The following is a 16078-nucleotide window of genomic DNA, read 5'->3' on the forward strand; positions in this document are numbered from 1 at the left end:
TTCATGGGGCCAGCTAGGTTTTTCTTTACCTACCTACAATAGGTCATAGCTCCAGCCCTGGAACAGTGGGTTCTCCACCCGTCATCTAGCCCCAGCCTAGTCCCCCACTCATACTTGTCTCTAAGAGTATGATTCCAAACATAAAAATCTAAGTGGTGTGTCTTAAGCTTTTAACCACTTTGCTGGATATGTTAAAAACCACTTGCCCTGAACAACGTTGCCTAGTAATGGTTTCTTAATGGTTTAAGAGACCAGTGTTATTAATAATGCTTAGGTAACAAAGCTGCTGTACTGAAAATGAAGGTGCTTATACCAATTGACCAGAAAATGGAACTCAAGTAAATTCCTTTTTAACTTAAACAAAGGTTTATCATCAAGCAACTCTGTATAAAACATTTCCAGCATCGTTGCCCATGGATAGTGCTCGGTAAATGTTGGTTGCCTTGAATGGAATATTAAAAGAGACATCCTTCATGTTTTGCAATGAAAATGTTGTCCTGATGCCTCATACTAAGAACTTGATCAAATGTTGAGGGTCCTAAGCTTTTCAACGCTTTTTTTTTTTTTTTTTTTTTTTTTGGAGACAGGCCCTCACTCTGTTGCCCAGGGTAGAGTAAAATGGCATAATCAAGGCTCACTGCAGCCTAGAACTCCTAGGCTGAAGCAGTTCTCCAGCCTCAGCCTCACAGGTAGCTTGAACTATAGGTACACACCACTATACCCAGCCCAGTTTTGTAAAGAAGGAGTCTCACGTTGTTCCTCAGGCTGATCTCAGACTCCCGGCTTTTAGAGAACCCTCCCATCTTTTGAGTAATATGCAGAACACACCATTGCTCTTGTCCTAGGTATAACTGGGCCATTGCCTCCTCTGGTCTGGGTCCACTAGCTTTCTCAGTTTCTAAGGGTCTGTAGACGCCACTTGCCCCATGTTTAATTTCAGTATCCGGCCAAACATCTTCCTGGGAGTCGCAGAGGGCTCAGCCCAGTACAAGAAGTGGTACTTCGAGCTGATTATCGACCAGGTGGACCCCTTCCTAACAGCAGAGCCCACACATCTGCGGGTGGGCTGGGCCTCTTCCTCAGGCTATGCCCCATACCCAGGAGGTGGAGAAGGATGGGGAGGCAATGGTGTTGGCGATGACCTGTACTCCTATGGCTTTGATGGACTTCACCTTTGGTCGGGTGAGTACCTTGCTAAAGCTTTGGCTCATAATCTCACTGGAAATGACGGAGGCTTGAATTATTCAAGCTGAAATTGCTACTTTTAGTTGAAATAGTACAGACTCAAGAGTCTCAACTACTTAAACGATTAGGTGGAAAACAGTATCAGGTTGAAATAAGACTCACTTATACCATTACTCTGACATTTCCTAGCTATGTGATCTAGTGCAGATCACCTCTCAAGCTCATTGTATCTGCAGGAGCCTTACTGTGTGGAATCGTTAAGGATTACATGAGCAGAGACCCGGCTCTTGTTCACTGGGTAATGAGTTACGTACTTATTGTTCATTTTTCTCTTATTTTATCCTCACAGTAACCCCTTAAGGTAGGAAATATTGACCTCATATGACAAATGTGTAAACAGAAGCATAAATATGGTTCAGTAATTTATTCAAAGTCATACTGGGAAGGATCCAGATCTGACTACAAGTCCATGATTTTGTCAACACAGCCTGCTGCTTCATAATACAGTTTATAAAATATCTGGGTCTGTACCTAACACACAGTAGGTGCTAGAATTCAAGGCTTCCTTTTTTTTTTTTTTTAAGATAAATAATTGATGCTTTCCATCCATGGCCTGTGCCTGTGGAGGAATATCTCGGCTTCTGCCTGGGTGAAAAAAAATGCAAGACTCTTAGGCTTTCATCAAAGAGAAGAGCCCTACCTGTCCCGTCTGTTGTCCAAAGTGTGTATTTTCCATATCTTTTGCAAAACTGCAATTGGAGACATCATGGCCCTTATAAAAATCCCTTACGTAAGCGTGCCTGTTACATAAGTAACCATGACACACACTCTTCCTCAAATCTGGTACAAAGGAAAAGTTTATCTCTACAAACCTATATATTTTCTTCTGTAACTGGTAACTGTATAACCCATCACATTTTCTTCCTTCCGTTAGCTTTCTAGTTACAACCTAATTGCCTGATGTTGATGATTAAGTCAGCTTAGGTCCCAGTGACATACTTCTTTTAATTGGTCTTTATTTTCAGTTGGTCCATATGGATTTTTTTTTTTTTTGCTGTTATTTTAGGAGCTATGTTACATTCAGCATCAACATTGTAAAACTTTTAGGAATGCTATAAACATTTATTTGTATATTTACTGATCCTAGTTCCTTTTCCAAGGGGAAAGAATGAAAAAGTCTCTGTTTGTGTTCTTTGTGTCCCAGAGGACAGTGTGGTCCTGAAATAAGTGGATTCAAATGGCAGGATAATGGGACCACATGAAGGGAAAGTCTTATCTTGTGCTCTCACCCCCGCACATTAACCTTCCCTAATTCTTCATGGAAATGGAGCTTCCCTTTGTTCTCATACCCATACCATGGAGCCACTGAGTCTGTTGAAATAAAGTAGTGACTTCATGCTTAGGTTATCATCAGATATCATAAGGTTCTCAGGAAACTGTCTCTAAAGAAATGATCTGAGAAGAAAGAATCCTTATGCTCGTGTACATTTGGAGCTCCTGGGTGTGGAAAGATTAAGTCTGTGGGAGAATTAACAAGATTGACTTGTAAAAATTGTTTGACGCTCTTGCTGACTGCTGCCTATCTCCCGCCAACTCGCACCAAAGCCCAAGAACGTTCTCTGGAGCCCGGCTACACCTGAAGAGGGCTCTGCGAGGGATTGGCTAAGAAAGTATGAAGCATAACTAGACCCTGGGGTGAAGAAAATTGGACTTTTATTTCAAAGAGAAACTAATCATTCTCAAAGGAAACCATTTATTTAGTCTTTTTCAGACTTAACAGCACTGCATGGGACACTTACTGTACTGCTGTATCCTCTGTAGAATTTTGAGGAATGAATACATCCGTGAGTCAGGAGGCATGGAACCCACTCATGGTGCATCCATAAAGCACTGCTCTCTGTGCATTTCAGGACCTGAACATCCTGTGTAATTGTGTATCCTCCCAGGAGTATACAGTGCCCACCCTCTCCTTCATCCGTCCCGTCTCCTCTGAAGGCAAGGAAGCAGGGTGCTCCAGGCTCATGCTGAAAATCACTAGCAATGGCTCCTATGATTGGAGAAGTGGGAAGAAAGCTGGTGACTCAGCTTTTCAAAAACGGATTGTGACTCTCGGAAATGGCCTGCACACTTGATGGTATATTGCCATATAGGTGCACTCAAGGGATTTCATCCCTCAGTCTCCAGCATCTGATGAGACATGGAGAAACCAGCGTCTACAGTTTTTTATCTTTCATTCTCACTAAAACCCACAGCCTTCCTGGATTTGGGCATCATTCTGACTTCTCCAACCAGCACACAGGGAACATATATCTTGCAGAAGGCATTGCAGTGTGTCAGGGCATGCTTCAGCTGAAGGAATAAAGTTTCTGTTAATGACTCCCACCAGGACAGCCATGAATTTCAGACTATCTGATGAAAAGGTAATTGTCTGATGAAGAAAAGAAATGGAAATAACACTCCAACTTACTACAGGAGAGAATGGTTGGTAGATAGGGGGATATATTAGAAAGTGGTTATGATAGCCAGGCGCGGTGGCTCAAGCCTGTAATCCCAGCACTTTGGGAGGCCGAGGCGGGTGGATCACGAGGTCAAGAGATTGAGACCATCCTGGCCAACATGGTGAAACCCCATCTCTACTAAAAATACAAAAAAATTAGCGGGGCATGGTGGCGCGCGCCTGTAATCCCAGCTACTCAGGAGGCTGAGGCAGCAGAATTGCCTGAACCCAGGAGGCGGAGGTTGCGGTGAGCCGAGACCATGCCATTGCACTCCAGCCTGGGTAACGAGTGAAACTCTGTCCCAGAAAAAAAAAAAAAAGGAGTTACGATAAATTACTCTCCTTTATTTGAGATTTAAATGCCAATGTCATTACCTTTAAAGTTATTCATGTGCATAAATTAAGCCACTGCCTTGAACTGGTCTTTGACATACTTATTAAAGTACAATAGATTTTGAAGTAGTTGGAAAGGATTACAGTGCCTCTCTTTGTTAATGGAAAGAGATTACAGTGCCTCTCTTTGTTAATGGAAAGCATAGCTTTGGAGTCATGCCTGGGTTTGAATCCTAGCTCTGCCACTGAATGGTTTTTTGTTTTTGTTGTTGTTGTTGTTGTTGTTTACATTGGACAAATTAACCTCTCAGAGACTCAGTTTTCCTCTGATAAAATAAGGATAAGATTCTAATGAAATTTAAATAAGGCAAGAAACATGAAGTCCCTGACACACATTAGATACACAGTAAATATGAGTTACCTTGCCTAATCATCTATGAATTCTACTGTAGTTTCAAAGACCAAATCCATAGTCTTTGGTACTTCCCTCAAGACCATGGGAATAGCCCAGTTATAGCTACCTCAGTGATATCTAAGGGAATAAAGAACCCCAGTTTTATGCTGAATGAGAATAGAATTCTCAAAGTGACATCCTGAAAGTATGAATGAGCTTTCTCTTTGTAGGGGAGAAGACAGCCTTAACAGGTCTTTTTAGCCATAGCAGCCTGGGAAGTCGCTTTCCAGCATCAGCTGTGGGAACATCTCCCTCCTCAACTCTGCCTAACTCTCCTTACAGAGTCCAGGGTCAACTTGGACACTGTGATCCGCCTTTTGGAGAAATGGCTCTTTTTTGTGATGGCATCACTTTCCCCCTCTGGATGGAGCCTCAATGGGGCTTTCAGGATAGCAGTTGGAAGTGAATTCATCTCAGAGCAGCCTACAGTATGTTACTGGCTAGGGGAAGTTTCATAGGTAGAAATCATCTCTCTCCTTCCCTTTTAACCACTTTTTCCTCCTCAGAATTGAAATAAGCAAAAGAATTCACCATCCCGAGAGACGAGTGGTACAGAAGCGAATGAATGGAATAAAATTGTGTTTCCTGATTGACTAAGACTACTGACTCATCAAGATCATTTATCTCTGCAGTCAGATTTGCACAAGGGGACTTCACTTGTCTCTCAGCTAAGAGAAGTTCCAGGGTATTTGTTTGTTTACAAAAACACCACCCACTGTGACTCAGACCTTTCTAGCCTCAGTGGTACGTGGACAAATATCCAAGGAGTAGCTGAAGAAGAGCAGCACCTTTCTGTCTTTGGATACCCTCTCATTCCAAATGCCTAAATATTTGTACTTGTATAATAATAGCAAACTCTGCAGCTCCTGGACGTGTGCAAGTGCAGAGCGCCACTGCTTCCAGTTGCCTCATCATTCATTAGAAGGGACTAAATTCTGCCAGAGTACATCCTGAGGTTAACTGAAGGTGTGCAGCATATGATTAAGTGGGCTTTTAAAAAATCTAGTTATCGGATTTGGAATGGCCTTTCTGAGCTTCCTGAGCCCTTCAGGTGGACCTGAGCCTCCAAACCAGGGGACAGTTTTTCTTCTTCAGACTGGCAGAGATAAGAACCACTGGCCTCTCTGTGGATGGTTTCTAGAATTCCTCAGAGTTCCTCAAATCATAAAAAGCACTTGAGGCTGCTCTTAGAAAAGCTCTCTGAAACAAGTTTGATTTTTCTTTCTATAGTGTCGCATTTCTGCTGCTTGTTCTAAAAAGGGTCAAATACATTAAACATTTTAAAATATGCATATTTTTCAATACTATCTTTCAATAAAGAGAGTAGATTTTAAATCACTTTTTAGATTTAGCCCTCAATGTTACGACTTCCCATATAGTTAATGCTTTTAATATTGGAAAAGATGTAATGTTCGTACAGTGTCCTGGTAAATTTTTCTATTAGCCTAATAATTAAGGTTCCTGGAGTTGAAAAAAACCAAAAACAGTAGCAATTGATATGGGTTACAGTGTGTGAGGCACTTTTCTATTGTTCCATATAGATTCATTGATTTAAAACTCAGAGCAGTCTTAAGAGGTAGGCATTATTCCTGTTGGACAGATGAGGTAACTTGAGTCCACAAAGGTAAGTTACTTGCCCAAGGTCACACAGTGACAGAGCCAGAACTAGAGCCCAGGCAGTCTGGTTCCAGAAACCCATTAGCCACTACAATAAACTGCCTCTTAAGTGGTACACAGAACATAGTTTATTTATTTCATTAAAGTCAAAAGGATAATAATGGTCCCTTAGAAATAGCTCTCTTTATAGCATCCCTACGGGCACCATTATGCTCATTTCACAGATGGGGAAGTTGAGCCTCTAGTAAAATCATGGATCCAGGTTCATGCAGCAGGTAAGGAGTTGGGATTTGAACCAAGTCCTGTGTGATTCCAAGGCCGCACTGACCTCCCTGTGCTACCTCACTGCAGCTCAGTTGAAAGGATTTGCATCTTGTTTAAATGTGGGGTACAAAACCCTTCCTAAATGATTAGGAAGCCTTGAAAGGCTTCACAGGGGTGGAGATTACTTTCTCTACATAGGAGGAGATTTATAAAACATGGTATGCAAAAGCAATCCCACAATTCCATCATTTTCCAATTTCAAACTCTTCATACTACTCACATTTAAAAGGAGCATACTTCATCAGATGACCTTTTACAGTGGGAATATTATATGAAATGGGCTCTCTTATCCAAATAGTCTTCCCATTACATTGCTTTAAGCACTTGCTAAGAATATACTTCATATCCAGTAATTATCAACAGTTACCCTTTCATTTCTAGATAATATTAGTTTCAACTCTTTACTGTACAAGCTTTAAAAATATGCCCACCCAGCCAGGCATGGTGGCTCATGCCTATAATCCCAGGACTTTGGGAGGCCAAAATGGGCAGACCACAAGGTCAGGAGATCGAGACCATCCTGGCCAACATGGTGAAACCCTGTCTCTACTAAAACGTAATACATTAGCTGAGCGTGGTGGCATGTGCCTGCAGTCCCACTTGGGAGACAGAGGCAGGGGAATAGGCCACTATACTCCCGTCTGGCAACAGAGCACGACTCCACCTCAAAGAAGAAGAAGAAAAAGAAGGGCTAGCCTATGATTTCAATTTACTTATAACTTTTCTTAGCAAGTGTTCCGAAGAAACATCTACTTGGAGCCCAGCCTCTTAGAGAAAAGGTGGGAAAAGACAGTGTCTTTCACCACGAAGGCATATTGCCCCTCCTGGCGGTTATTTTCAATGATAATGAACAAGCCAAACAGAAGAAATTCTCCCAGCCATATTTCCTCTGGAGGGCATTGGCAGCTACGGCTAAATAAAGTTCAGAGCTCAGCTTCTATTTGGTATCAAAGCCTTGCTGCAGATGAAGAGCATCCCCCATGAAAGCTGCTCTTTGTCTTCCGTGGCCGAGCCTCAGGCCAGTATAGAAACCAACGGGGAACCCTGAGAGGACGGAAGAGAGGACTCTAGAGTCACGATTCAACAGCGGCCGTTTTGTCCCAGTTTGTATAATTCTTAGAACGTTCAAGAACTTTGGAATTTGTATTTTTATCCAGCAAGGATCGGAATACTTTTAAAGACAAATTTCTGATGCAGCATTTGAGTTATTTCCCGGTGTTCCTCAATTCACAAATATCTGTTAGAATTTGTTCAAGTAGGCCAGGTGGCTCAAACCTGTAATCCCAGCACTTTGGGAAGCCGAGGTGGGATGGTCACTTGAGGCCAGGGGTTCAAGACCAGCCTGGCCAACATGGTGAAATCCCATCTCTACTAAAAATAGAAAAATTATCTGGGCAGTGGCGTGTGCCCATAGTCTAAGCTACTTAGGGGGCTGGGTGAAAGGATCACTTGAACCCAGAAGGCAGAGGATGCAGTGAGCCAAGATCATGCCATTGTACTCCAGCCTAGGTGAGAGAGTAAAACTCTGTCAAAAACAAAAACAAAAAACAAAAACTTGTTCAAATAACTACAGTGATATTTTCCAAAGGTTAAACTAATGCAAAAAACAGTTTATGCAGGAAAGATTGTTTTTTATAATTTTTATTATTAATATTTACTTTTAGTTTGTTTTTAATGGTAAAATAAATTTCAAAAGTGAGACAATTACTGTAAGCTTTGCTGAATTTTAATGTCATAGATATTTTTTCATGACAGACTTGAACAGGAGGAAGAAAAGATCCTGGGACCTGGTTATCTAAACTCCATAAAAAGAGCTATGAGTCCTCAGGGTCCTCAAATGGAGAAATTTGAAAGATCTCAAACCTATACATTCTTCAACTTTGGCTCAGTTTTGTTTGTTTTTAAATAATTTTACCTAGAAGCACCATAAGGAGAAGCTTGTTCCTCTTTCTCAGTGGTAAAGCAAAATATTAAAGTTATAAAAAAAGAGTCTAAGACCACCTCAGACTATTTGCCAATATGCATTGAATACATTACATGCAGCGGCACTCTTGCTGTGCAGGTGCTCCAAGCCTGATGCTCCTGTCCAGCTTTACTGCCCCACCGTATCTCCCTCATCCAGCCCTCATTAACCTTCACCTTCCAGCCTTACAAAGCTCCAGCCACTCTTCAGCTATGTTAGACTCCTCTTGATTCTTCCTTTCTCATTTATCTAGTGAGCCTTTTATTCTCCAAGTCTCAACTTGTTCTATGCTCCCAGATTCCCAGTATCTTCCTTTCCCTCTAGAAGGCAATATATACACACCTTCATTCCACTATTTATCATGTTGTATTATTTTGTATTTAAATGTCTATTTCCCACCAGACTATGGGCTTCTTAAGAGCACAAATGAGGTCTTCTGTCTGATCCCCAGTCCCAGGTATAGTATCTGGTGCAGAGAGGAGCCTCATTACTGCTTGTGGAAGAGTGGGAGGGAATGCAATATGGCTTTGTCAATTACCCAAAATAATTAGAGGGAGCTACCTAATCTTTTTTATTAATTAAAAAGAGCACAGTGGTTTCACCATTTAAAAATTCACCGCTTCATTTAGACCCATTATAGGTTCGGTATCCCTTATTTGAAATTTTTTTTTTTTTTTTTTTTTGAGACGAAATTTCGCTCTTGTTACCCAGGCTGGAGTGCAATGGCGCGATCTCGGCTCACCGCAACCTCTGCCTCCTGGGTTCCGGCAACTCTCCTGCCTCAGCCTCCTCCTTGTTTGAAATTCTTGGGATCAATAGTGTTTTAGGTTTTAGACGTTTTGGGTTTGGGAATATTTGCATATATATAATATGATACCTTGGGAATGGGACTCAACTCTAAACATAAAATTCCTTTATGTTTCATAAATACCTCACATACATGGCCTGAACGTAATTTTATACAAAACATTGAATAATTTTGTGCATGAAACAAAACGTTGATTTTTTTTAACTGTGACCCATCACGTGAGCTTGAATATGAAGTTTTTCACTTGTGGTGTCATGTCAGTACTCAAAATGTTTCAGATGCTCTAGAGAGCATTTCAGATTTTAGATTTTTAGGTTAGGGATGCTCACCCTGAACTAGACTAACAGTAACCACTGAAAACATTAAATAGTTCTAAACTGAGATTATAAATACTACATAGCAAAGATACATGTACAAAATTTATAAATAACTCGTGGGGATTTTTTTGAAATTACCTTTTCACAGCATATTATACAGCCATTAAAATTAAGTTTCTAATGAATATTGTATGACACAACAAAACGTTTGTGATGTGATTAGTAGAACAAGCTGCAAAAGCCTATTCAAACCTACCCCAGTTTGAATAAAAAGTATGTATGCATATAATTCCTTAAAACTGGAGTGTGTGTGTTTACTTAACATATTTGGAAGCATTTTTATGGAGTTCCTTTTTTTCTTTTTGTATTAATTTATTTGAGACAGGGTCTCGTTCTGTCGCCCAGGCTGTGCAGTGGCATGATCTCAGCTCACCTCAGCCTCCATATCTTTGGGTTCAAGTGCTCTTTCCACCTCAGCCCCCTAAGTAGCTGGGAGTACAGGAGCACGCCACCATGCCCAGCTAATTTTTGTATTTTTAGTAGAGACAGAGTTTCACTATGTTAGCTAGGCTGAATTCCTGAGCTCAAGCAATCCATCCACCTCGGCCTTCCAAAGTGCTAGGATTATAGGCATGAGCCACCACACCTGGCCTTTTTATATCCTTTCCTGTAGAAATTGTTACCATTTATAATGAATACATAATACTTGTGTAATTAAGAAACAAGATATCTTTTTATCTTTTGCCGGAAACCCTATTTTAATACCTAACTTCTTCCATTTGTTGCTTTCTTTCTAATAGAAATGTAAACCTGATAGGGGAAGGGTGAGTGGTTATAATTATTAATATTTACTTTTAGAATTTCCAGAATAAGATGATATGAGATAGGAAAGCATAGAGGTGATTTTCCTTATTGCTTTAAGTCAGGAAATGATAAATCATCCTATGAAAGAGATATGAAGAAAAGTTTTTCTAAACATCAGTGCACAGTATAGCTGGCAATGTGTTTTCCTGCTTATCTGAAATAATAAAGTCCTTTCAAACGTATAAGCAAATTATGCAGCATAGTGTTTTGGGTGGTGGTGGTGATGGTGGTTTTGAGACAGAGTTTGCTTTTGTTGCCCAGCCTGGAGTGCAGTGACACGATCTCGGCTTACTGGCACCACCTCTGCTTCCAGGGTTCAAGCAGTCCTTTTGCCTCAGCCTCCCAAGTAGCTGGGATTACAGGCATGCACCACCATTTCTGGCTAATTTTGTACTTGTAGTAGAGACAGGGTTTCTCCATGTTGGCCAGGCTGGTTTCAAACTCCCGACCTCAGATTATCCGCCCGCCATGGCCTTCCAAAGTGCTGGGATTACAGGCGTGAGCCACTGTGCCCAGCCTGTGTAGCATAGATGGCTTTGCCATTCTTCTCTGTGATGGCTTCTCTATCCAACACTAGAGCAGCCTAATCTTTTTGATGAAGTAGAAGACAGGAAGGTCTTTGGGCACTTACAACTGAACAGACACACACACCAGCTACCTCGGAATAGCTACACCAGCAAAAGCAGTCTGCCCATTACTTCAGACACCAGACCACAGTCTGAACACACATTCAGCAGGTTAGGTTGTTGTTATTTCTCATTCTTAGCAGGTTGAGCATTTCCCCTGAGACTCATCTCAAATCAGGCCTGGTGTCTGCCCACTTGCCAACTGAGGAATTCATTTCTCATTGCTCATCTCACACGGGGAAAGCAAAGTTGCATTTCAAATGCAGTAGTACCTCCAGATCTCTTGGGTACCCATCACACCTCCCTACCTCCCCCAGAGGCCTCTGAGCCTTTCTTAGCCTGGCAGGTGCCTCCAGAGTTACACAGCCACCTTCTTGTTCTTTCCTCCCCAGGCCGGATACCCAGGGCCGTGGCTTCCATCAACCAGCACCTCCTGAGATCAGATGACGTGGTAAGCTGCTGCCTGGACCTCGGGGTGCCCAGCATCTCATTCCGCATCAATGGGCAGCCCGTGCAGGGGATGTTTGAGAACTTCAACACGGACGGGCTCTTCTTCCCTGTGATGAGCTTTTCAGCAGGTGTCAAGTAAGTTATCACTGTGATTTCATGGAGAGTAGCAGTTACCCCACCTCCCCACCACCACTGTGAGTTTCACAGCCAGCCGTCTCCTTCAGGGCTTCAGCACTGTGCACCAAGTTTCCCAGGACAGTGATAGTGTAAGGGTGAGAGCCATCCAAAGTCAGTTGCTTCATCTCTGCTGGTAGAACCTCCTCCAGGAGTTTTATGTACTCAGATAAACGGTAAGATTAATAGGATGAATCCCGTGTAGAAAATTAATAATTATAAAAGTATTACATGCTCAGTATAAGAAAAACGTCAAAGACATAGTTATAAATAATACAGTAAAAATCACCTGTGATTCCAATGGTTAGCTATAGTCTCTAGTAATACTATGGCATATTTTTCAAGTCTTTTTTTTCTACAAATGTATGTCTATTTTTTAATTGGTATTGCCCTGAATATGAAGTTTCTATCTTGATTCTCTTGTATTCAACAATAAATAATGAGCCTTTTCCTGAGTCATTGAGTGTCCTCAAAATTATTTGACGGTCATATAATATTCCCTTTATTTGGCTGTTTTATAATACAGCCATTACTCTACTGTTAGAAGTCTATGCCAATTTCATTTTTATTGTTGTAAATTCTTATGAATATCCTGAAGCATAATTCTCTGTGTGTTTCTGTTTTGTTCCTCCTTGAAATTGGTCAAAATGCATGAACCTTTTAAAGTCTACATTTATAATTATGTTGCCAAATTGATTTTGAGAAAGAGTCTATGAACAGTTGAGAATTCCTTATCAACAACTTTAGAATTTAAAAAGCTCTGAAAACCATAAATGTGTTCATAACTCATTTTGTAGTAAAATCTAACCTGAACTCATTTTGTGGCAAAACTCTCAGCAGAAATGAGGCTGTTTTCAGTCTTTGATTTATTCTACTTCTTGTGAATATTTATATGTTTAACTGCAGAAATATTAATGTGTTTGATTCTGATGTATTGCCCCTCATCTGGCTGCAGGTTGTGCTTAATATGACATGTACCTTTTTAAAAAATTCTAAAGAATTAGTAAGTCTGAAGCACATCTCTGATGATTTCAGATAAAGGATTTGGGCTTGCAGTATTATTTAAAGCAACATATGGGAAGAATGTCCACCTGATTGGATCCTCATTAAATTTTACTGTTATTGATGGTTTTAAATATTTGCTGATTTGGAAAAATAGTACCTTAGAGTATTAATTTTTTTTATTACTAATGTGGTTAAACATTTTTTATGTTTAATTTTACGTACTTTTGTCAACACAATATTTTTGCTAACTTGGTGTTCTCAGCCTTTCTGATATTTATTTTTTGGTAGGTATCTTACATATTTGTGTATACTGACTTTATGTCATTTATTTACTTATTTACATATAATTTTGTATTTATTAAGGCTGTTAAACTATTTTATTGACTTCAATATCTCTCCCCGTTTCTGATTTATCCTTTAACACTTGAGTTTTTCCTATTGTTCTTTGTTTTTCTGTTTCACAAAAGGAATGTAAGTCAAAGAAAATACCAGAAATCCATAATAGTACCACCCAGAGATAATCATATTACCTTTTTATATACACAGTTAAATATTGTTCATAGAGTTGGGCTCATGCTATGCATGCTGCTTTCCTAATTAATGTTGCTAACTATTTCTCTGCCTCTTTCCTTGTACCAGTTGAATGCTATTTTTAATGATTTTAACCATGTTATACATTTTAATGTCTGTAAGGCAAAACCCCATAATAACCCTTCCCTGAACTTTTCTCAGCCACTCTTCATCCCTGTATTTTAAAGACATCGCAATCCGTTGAGCAGGAGACTGGAGTCAACATAGAATCATGCTAGTGTCCATGGAAGCCCATGGAAAGGGTCATGACAGGAGGAGAGTTGTGGGAAGCAGGAGCTGAGATCTGGGATCACAAAGAAACCATTTCAGGGATCCAGATCCAAGTGATGGGATTTTCAGGGAGGAACCACTCTTTTAGGCCTCAGCACCTCATGTGGACTGGTAAACCAAGATGTGTTCATATGTTTCCAAAGGAAGATTTTGGTTCTCTTTCAATTATATAAAATATTTAGAAGTAAAGAATTGTTCTTTGTGAATTGTACTCAACCTTTGGAATTTGGGACAGATGTGTTTATATACACAAGCATATATACAAACATACTCATGTAAATGGATGTAACCTCAAAACCAATACATAATTTTAGTATATATTGGTATTATTTGAGGTTCTTGTAACAAATGGAGAACCAGTAGAGTAAAGCTTTACTGAGGTTGAAAATCTTCTCATCACAGATTCAAGCCAGGGAATCTCACAGTATCTGCAGACACTGTATCCTAAGAGTTGAAAGTTGTTCTGTGCTGAGGATGTTTCATCCCATTTCTTTCTTTTTAAATATGTGAGGATACCACATACTGCTATCCTCACTGATATCCCTAAGGAGCATATGGGAAAACAGAAAGTGCTGTTGACAAGAGAGGCACTGTCAGCATAGAAAAAGCTGATTGGAACAGAGGCCTTCTGGAGGAGAGAAAGAACCTTCTAGCCCTGTTTTCCATCTTCCTCACTCCTTTCCTTAGGAATAAAGAGAATGAGTAGAGAATGAGTAGAAATCTAAATACAACACAACAGCGTTAGGATCATCCACCCTTCGACCCAGGGCCTTCCCTGAAGAAACAAGGTGACTCTGAGCGGTCAGTTCCCAGGACTGCATTTGCCGGTGTCGTTGGGGGCCTTGGTCACCTACCGTTAGTATTCCTCCAATTTTTACTCATTTTGCCCATGTCCCACCCATTGTTTTTTATTTATTTTCAAAGGGAGTACACCTATTTCACAAGCATGCCATCTGAAAAAAACTCCTTAGGTGAATTTAGATCTACAGAGAAGGGGTCTTCTCCAGTCTACTGGCTGACGGACTTTTCCATGTTTTTTGTTTAGAGAACAGAACTTCTGCTCTCAAATGTTGCCTAATGATTCTTAATCATTAGTTCATCCTTCCCATCTCCCTCAGAATGACATAGGATTCTTGTGTCTGATTTTTTAGGGGGTAGTGCAGGGATTTTTTTTTTTTTTTTTGGAATCTCTCTTGACAAGAGCTGCAGTTAGCAGGTGAAAAAGTAGTTGACTGAAAGGTATCCACATGTAGAAGACATTTCTAGCATCTGCTGTCTAGGTCAGCAGATCATGCAGCCTCCTGAGTGCACAGATGAAAGAGAAGCAAAGTTGCAAGAGAAGAAAAATGAGATGACTAATCATTTAGGAGGCACAACTGCTGAGGAAATTTAAGAAACTGAAGGGTCCAGATGTGTTGACTTGAAAAATCAACAGCTTAGCTCTGACAGCTTTTTGCTTATAGCAGCTGAACAGGTGGTAGGCTAAAAAGCAGTGCCAGTAGGGTGTGCAGGTGGGCTTGAAGTCACTTAAGCTTCCTGTCTCTGAGATAACTACCTGCTCTGATATATTCCTGGCTTCGGGTCTTACAGCAGGTTGTGATTTGAAAAGCGGTGGAATCGCAGGGCCCTGCATAGTTGGGAAATATATTTTACTGAAATGCATCTAGTACATCACATGATGACCTTGGTCAGGGTCAGTGCAGGACCTGTACTGGGGACTAGCCAGTTGCTCATAAATCAGAATGAACCAACTAGTTACACTACAACACAAGCGTTACTCTTTTTTTTTTTTTAAAGATGGGGTTTCACCATGATGGCCAGGCTGGTCTTGAACACGTGACCTCAGGTGATCCACCTACCTCAGCCTCCCAAAGTGCTAGGATTACAGGCGTGAGCCACCATGCCCAGCCACAAGTGTTACTCTTACATCAACTGGTGAAGTATGATTTGGTGCTGAAACCCAGTAGTTACTCTGTGTACTACTTTAGTTCAGTTGAGCGAAGAGCTAGAAAGAGAAACCACAATGTGAATTCCAAGTTAATTAAAGTATCTTATTGAAAATAAATGTGTTTTATAATGAAATTGAAAAGAAATTATTGTTTCATCCAACACTGTAGAACACTTGCCTGGTTTTTATAGCATCTCTCCCAGCAAGATGCAAGGTGTTATGCCCATCTAGAGAGAGATTCTTCTTCTCCCATCATAGAAGTCTTCAGAGTTGTTTCTCATATTTATTTTTACTTCTGTATGGCTTCTAAATTAGATTTCTCTTTCACAGTCCTGTTTCCTCCTGTTTAATGGTCTTTACTAAGATCCTTGTCTTAATTGTTTAAATAATTTGTATACTTATAAGCTATGTTGTTAATAATACCTAATTAGGATGTCCCTGCCAGCTGTCACTGAAGAGCAAAGCCACATGAAGAGCAAAAATCTTTTTCAATTAGATTTACCCACAGTGAAGTCAGAGTTAGCATTAGTAATTACTGACAAAACGCACAAATCAATGTCATAGCCTCTTTAATTTTAATGGATATGCCTCCATAATTTTCTTCTCAGTGTGGTTTGTTTATAGACAATATTATTAGTGTGTAGGCCCCCAA

The 16078-nt window shown here is 40.4% G+C and overlaps 1 protein-coding gene across 11 annotated transcripts in view; it reads left to right on the plus strand.

The window, feature by feature from the left end:
- Window positions 1-16078, plus strand: part of RYR3 (ryanodine receptor 3) — a 564246-nt gene that overhangs the window by 297387 nt on the left and 250781 nt on the right. For all 11 annotated transcript variants that reach the window (XM_074394143.1, XM_074394150.1, XM_074394148.1 and 8 more), the window contains 2 exons: window positions 941-1182; window positions 11381-11573. In XM_074394143.1, the coding sequence (XP_074250244.1) occupies window positions 941-1182; window positions 11381-11573 (435 nt within the window). The remainder of the gene's footprint in view (window positions 1-940; window positions 1183-11380; window positions 11574-16078) is intronic.

The sequence above is a fragment of the Saimiri boliviensis genome, chromosome 2 (genome assembly GCF_048565385.1).
Source record: "Saimiri boliviensis isolate mSaiBol1 chromosome 2, mSaiBol1.pri, whole genome shotgun sequence".
Taxonomy (NCBI): Eukaryota; Metazoa; Chordata; class Mammalia; order Primates; family Cebidae; genus Saimiri; species Saimiri boliviensis.